Source organism: Gymnoscopelus braueri (genome assembly GCF_963280865.1).
Source record: "Gymnoscopelus braueri genome assembly, chromosome: 1".
Lineage (NCBI taxonomy): Eukaryota > Metazoa > Chordata > Actinopteri > Myctophiformes > Myctophidae > Gymnoscopelus > Gymnoscopelus braueri.
In genome coordinates this window covers 56,709,196-56,716,007 of record NC_137603.1, presented here as the reverse complement: position 1 = coordinate 56,716,007, position 6,812 = coordinate 56,709,196, and the positions used below count along the sequence as shown (strand labels likewise).

Sequence of the window (6,812 nt, the reverse complement as noted above, 5' to 3'; positions counted from 1 at the left end):
CACAAATCATCTGACTAGACATTTCCGTCAGACAGAGAACTGAGATAAATAAATAAACTAAGGAACTGAAATTTCAACAATTTTTACCATATAAAAATTGTCAAGTGCAATCATCAGTATGTTAATCATAAATCATGTTTTTTATTAATGTTTGATGTGCATTACACTTTTTTTTAATAATTGTACATATTAAACTATTGACTTTTTCTATTTATAATATAATATATAATATAGGCCCCACGCCTTGGGGATTTTTATGTCACAGTATATTTGCACTTATGTGAAATTTGTCCTCTGCATTTTATCCATCCTATAACAACTAGGAGCAGTGAGCAGCCATATGTGGCGCTCGGGAGCAATTAGGAGTTAAGAGTCTTGCTCAGTCCACACATCGACACATTGCTGGCCTGGCCTGGAATCGAACCCAGCACACTGGCATAGACACTATGGCATATTACATTTAGGGCTAGTCATTTGGGTCTCTGGTAAAATTATTGACCATTTATTTTGTATATGTCCATGACAAAAATAAAATATTGATGAAAATGTCCATCACAAGCTACTCCTATTTTGCTTTTGTTTAGATCAACGATGCTGCAGTGGTTCCTTTGAACATTGTCTCTCAACAAAATAAATGTGTCCGTGACCGCATTGTTAAAAAAAGCATAGCCTACCCTATAATGTATTCATGTGCTGCTTGAGCAGTGCTGTGTCTAATGTGGTCCAGTCTAGTTTGCTCTGTGCTCATGTTAAGAGCTTCAGCAACAATCAGCGCACCGCTCAACACCTGCACATTGATTTATTACTGTACACTGGAGCCTGCCAGTCACAATGTGGGACAGTGTCTCAATTTGTGGGACGCCTGAAAAGTCATGGAAATGTGGGACTGGTCACCCTAACCCCCCCTTGGCAGGGAATATATATATATATATATATATATATATATATATATATATATATATATATATATATATATATATATATATATATAGTGTGTGTGTATATGTGTGTATATGTATTTATAAAATAGAGCTGATGAAATTTCAAAAATACCAGATGTAAAAGCTCACAGTGCGGCACAAAGTGACAACTCATGTTGCTTGCTATATATATATATATATATATATATATATGTATATGTATATGTATATGGATATATATGGATATGGATATATATGGATATGTATGTGTGTGTGTGTGTGTGTGTGTGTGTGTGTGTGTGTGTGTGTGTGTGTGTGAATATTTATAAATATATACATACACACACATACATGGCGTGCATTGAAGTATAAATGGAGGTGTCAGTCAAACAGTTTCTACCAGCTCGGTAACGACAGAGACAAAAGCTATCACGGCCGATCCACAAGTAGGGGTGTAATTATTTGAAACATTTTACAAATCATGTACGGGGATCCCTGGCACCAAATATTTTCAGTATAATAACAATACATGGCCTGTTAAAGCATGTACCTTAATTGTTTTGTTATTTTAGGTTCTAGGACAATTATGGAGATTTTGACCACAACTGCTGTTTATCACAATAAAGATTCTCTTTATTGTGATAAAGGTGGAAACGGCTCTTTCTGGGAAGACGATGAGCATGAGGAGTACGATTATGCTGAACTTAAAAGATCCCTCGACAGTGTGTCCTTCGCCATCTACAGCGTGGTCTTTGTGCTCGGCGTGTTGGGAAATGGTGCCGTCATCTGGGTGACGGGCTTCAAAATGAAAAAAAACATCAACACCGTTTGGTACCTCAACCTCGCTGTGGCCGACTTCCTCGTTACAGCGATCCTGCCCCTGGGCATCACACAAATAGCTCTAGACGGCCACTGGCCTTTTGGCAAATTCATGTGCAAAATGAACGGTGCCGTTTTCTTCCTGAGCATGTATGCCAGAATCTACATCCTGATGGTCATCAGTGTTGACAGATGTGTATGTGTGGTGTGTCCAGTGTGGCCCCGGAACCACCGCAGCATCAGAAAGGCGTCTTGGGTGAGTCTGGGTGTCTGGTTGCTGGCCCTGGCTCTCAGCTCCCCTTACTTAGTCTTTAGGGACACACAACCCTCCTCCGACCATGATAAGGACATCATCAGGTGCTACAACAACTTTAAACTCTCTGGTGACAACAGTACACCCGAAGGGATTCAGTTGGAGGACTTTCGATATGAGGTCATGATCATCACTCGCTTCCTCATGGGATTCGTGGTCCCTTTCACTGTCATCGTCTCCTGCTATTCTGTCCTCATCTACCGGCTCAGGAATAACCCCTCGCTGGCCGGCCAATCAGGTCGCCCCTTCAAAATCATAGCAACTGTTATCGCCACATTCTTCCTGTGCTGGGCCCCCTATCACATCATAGATCAGATAGATTTTGTGAATGTCCTGGTGACAGAGTACAGTGAAACACTGGGTGTTGTGGTCAACATCGGGCTCCCCATAACCAACTGCCTGGCATTTCTCAACAGCTGCCTGAACCCACTGCTGTACGTGTTCATGGGTCAGGATTTCAACGATGAGCTGGAGCAAGCCTTCACTGAAGAGCTGCCTCAGACCAACACTTCTACAAACCCAGGGAACACCACTGAAGAGATTGCCTTGACAGAGATTGCCTTGACATATTGCCTTTTGGTTTAGGGTTGTCTTTGAATTACTTTAATATGTAGAACTGTAAATGGCTTTTCTTCTCAGTAGTCGAGATGTTCTCAAAAGATTGAACAATATGTTGAATTAGCAGTTAAAAAAAAGACAAAAAAGCATAAAAAAGACATGCATCTTTAATGTTTGAGTTTTTATTAATTTTCTCCCTGCTCTACCTCCTTTTGTTTCTTTTCCTTTTATGAATAACAACAACATGATTTAGCATTGCCATGTCTTGATATTTACTCATGCTGCCCAAGGGAGAGAGAGTGAACCATGTTTATTGCCTATGTTGCTTATTTTTTTTAAGTTTTCAGGTACCCTACATGTTTTAGTGTGCTGATTAAGTTTAAAATGAGTAATAACCGTCTGGACGTCATCTTGAATGAGATTCAAAACGGAGTAGCTCTGTAATTAAAATCAGGTGTGTTTGGAGGAACGTGCATAGCTACGGGAATCACACAGGTGAATGAAATCAAGATTCATATATATTCATAATAAGAATAATAATAAACTTTATTTATATAGCACCTTTCATGACATGAATGCAGCTCAAAGTGCAAAAAAACAATAATAAAATAAAATAAAGCACAAGTGCTTTACAGAAAAGCAGTAATAGGCTACTTTAACAATAACGCAAAAAGAAGAGCAAAAGCAAAAACAACTTTAAAACCATTTAAAAATAATGGCATTAAAATAATGGCAAAAACAAAAAGGCAGTGAATCAAGCAGAACAGTGAATACATGAATAACAACACTTGTTATTAAAAATTAAAATCAACTAAAAGCAAGAATGAAGAAATAAGCCTTCTGCTGTGCTTAGGTGTAATGGGAGTTTATTAAGGGTTAGTTTATTTCACCAGCCAGTACATTTTAATTTGATGAGTTAACATCATACAATGGTTAATGAACAGAGGAGATGATGCTTTTACAAGAGGCCAGTGTAACCCTAGTTACGGAACTAGTAATAGAGAAAACAGGTAAGTAGTAGTCAATAGTGTTTATGTCAATATCTAGGCTAATATCAGAAAACTCTAGTGTTTTTAAGAGCCAGTGTTGCATATCAATAATGACACAGACAATGATGAATTGAATTGTGGTGGCCACTTATTATTACAAATAACAATAACAGAAATTACAACCACTGCAGTATATGGAAAATAACAAACAGGAAAAAGAAAAGCCGGCAAAAGATATGAAAACCCTTTGTTCCCAAAGTTGTAGGTTTTTGTTCTCGTTGGGGCCCTTTATCTGAATCGTGACGGTGTTCGGTTTGGTCCTACCACACAATCCGTGAGGGAGGGGAATCACCATCAGTGTCCAGACTCTGTAGGTTGGTTAGCTCGCCACCCAGTATGAACTGGGAATCTAAATCTGGGGGATCGTTGATGTTGGGTATGGAGACTGTGGAGTCTCACATGCACCTGGGCTCTTCAGTGAATGGAAGGGAAGCGCTGTCCTCTTCTCCACGTGAAGCACTCCAGGAGATGATGATGGTTGGAATCAGAATCACCCAATAATAAAAAAACCTGACCTGTAATAGGTCAGACAAGACCCAATAGCTTGTGTTATTCACACACACTCTGTGTAGATCATGTTTTTAAATCCCCATGAAATAGCAACAATTAACAGTTTTACTTCAATATACATAGAAAACCTTTTAAAGCGCTTATTTTCTTTACAATCTTTCAAGCATTGAACATTCAATGAACTGTTCTTCTTTTTACAAAAATAAAAATACTATGAAATTCTCCTTTAACTTTTACAATGAAATGAGGTAAATTGTATATAAAGTACACTTCAAATGTCCATAAAGGGTTGTTTTGAGGAGTAACTTGGAGGTATTTATGGCTCAAACGTGCTTAATATCTCCCACCTGGCTAGCAACAGGTGAAAGATGCACTAAACATTACCTCTTCAATCACATAACCCAAAATACATGTCTATTTTAAACAGCATGTTCCTTCAGTAACAAACAATACAATAATCACAGTTTCAACATGTAACATGAATACAAAATAAATCCTGCCAACTTTTGTGGCTACAACACTATTAACATAACCATCAGCTGAGTTAAATCAACCAAACAGTTATACATTGTCTCACTCACCGCTGATCAATGAATGAATGGGCACACACTGCAAAATCACCTGGCTGGTCAGTGATTTGCACACCTTGGTCTCACACTGCTCTACAAAGTTTAAATGACACAAGATACATATCAGAAGTTGTCTAACAACATTAGGAATGTGGATGATTTGATTTGGAAGATCATTTTTTAGTCTTACCAAGTGGATTGCAAAAGATTGTCTCTGTGTAAACAACAGCACATGAAGAACCACCATGTTTTTCTGAACAGGAAAAGGAAGTTCTCTGCTTATATAGTAATAGGAAGTACAACTAGTGGGCTGGTCATAAAACGCTCACAGGCTCACTGATTGGCCACTTGGGGAGGCAATCAACAGGTAGAGCCAGGTAGTTTTAACCCTTCGCAGAAACCTGTAAGGCACCTTGTTGTGTCTTTGGCAACGTTTTTTTCCTTTCATGTATATAGCTTGTTTTTCATTTTAAACAGACTTGTAGAGCAACATTTTAGGTATACTTGTATAACTTAAATGTGTGTATTTCAAAAGGCATTTTAATCGTTTTTAGCACTTTATAAGTCAACTAAAATGAACTTATTTAATCCCATGAATTATTATTAAATTCAGGCAGGGTAATTTCAAGCCTGGTTTACACCAGCTTCTGCTGGGCTTTTAGCATGATGGAGGCGGACAGCTTTGGGGCCTGTAACTGAAAATGGAAAATGTGTGTTCCTCCTGTACATCAGTGATCATTGGAGGCCTCAGGAGAAACATTGCCGTTGTACGTTTCTGCAAACCACTCCTTACACATCTCAGTGGCCTTTCGGCTCGAGCGAGGCACTAGCGGAGCGAATGGCCGCACCAAGCTATGCGAAGACAGCTGTTGCATACCGATAGACATTGTATAGTAAATTATACACTCTCAGTTGTAATGTACATCAACATTAAAAACATCTAGGATCGGGACAATCCCAGAAACGTCGACATGCAACACTTCCTTCTATGTCATTGGTTCTCAAAGTGGGGTCCTGTGGGGGGGGGGGGGGGGGGGGGTTCCAGGGGGTCCCCAGCAAAAGTAGTTAATCACAATCATGTTAACCATTTTATTCATTTATTTTTGGCTATTCAAAAAGATTTTTTTTTAATATAAAAAATGTTTGGAAACCTTTGAATATTTTTTGCATTTATTTTAAACATAAAACTTCTCTTCTGGGGGTCCCTGGCAACAAAAAAATCAGATGGGGGTCCGCTTCCAAATACATATCAATTTGGGGGTCCTTTACAGGGGTGGACTGGCCATTTGGCGTACCGGGCAAATGCCCGGTGGGCCGCTGGCCAGTGGGCCGCTGGGCCACCCAAAAAAAAAAAAAAAAAAAAAAAAGTTGACAAGTTTGAGAACCACCGAATCTTTACCATGGTGATCAGGCTGGCCATCCATCCCCCTATAATGCAGCTGCTGCTGCTGCTGCTGCTGCTGCTGCTGCTGCTGCTGCTGCTGCCGACTCACTCTCCAAACATGTAGAATATAATTCATTAGACATATTATTGTAACACAAGAGTCGGTTTATTTTTGGAATGTTATCAACAGTTTCCAATTGGAGCAACGCTCAGTGGTTGAGCGAATATGTGCAGTAAAAAAGTGGGGTGTTCTGTCACAACAGAACACCCCATTTCATTTTCTTTTAAATCAGCACATTTTTTATAATGGATACACAAGTCCTTTTCAATGCCAGTGCACAGCAGTCACCCAAGCTCCTTTTTATGGCGTCTGGGAACACATCAAAGGCATCCTTTTGAAATTTCCTTACACTTCAAACCTTTATCTTTCCCCCTGCTACTCAGCCGTCAGGCACGTTGTCTGATACAGCATTAATCAGCAAATTGAATAGATGCATCCAAAGCTATCATGAAAAGGGGGCTCTCACGTAGCTGAAGAGTGTGTGTACTATATTTCTTTCTGCCGTTGGCTCTGATGTTGTTCTTTAAGTGCCTCTGTTGGACTAATTAGCATTATGCTGCCACATCCCTCCTCCTACTATTGTGGCGGTTATGGATGCCTGCTGGGATGCATTTCTCACAAAGTAAGCA

At 39.5% G+C, this 6,812-nt stretch overlaps 1 protein-coding gene across 1 annotated transcript; it reads left to right on the top strand.

Annotated features, from left to right (window-relative positions):
- Positions 1-1,506: 1,506 nt before the first annotated feature.
- Positions 1,507-2,976, top strand: LOC308089218 (chemerin-like receptor 1; the record flags this gene model as incomplete). Its single annotated transcript, XM_080433804.1, has 1 exon — positions 1,507-2,976. One exon carries the CDS (start codon positions 1,507-1,509, stop codon positions 2,635-2,637), a length of 1,131 nt encoding a protein of 376 aa, XP_080289930.1. The 3' UTR covers positions 2,638-2,976.
- Between the last annotated feature and the right edge of the window lie 3,836 nt (positions 2,977-6,812).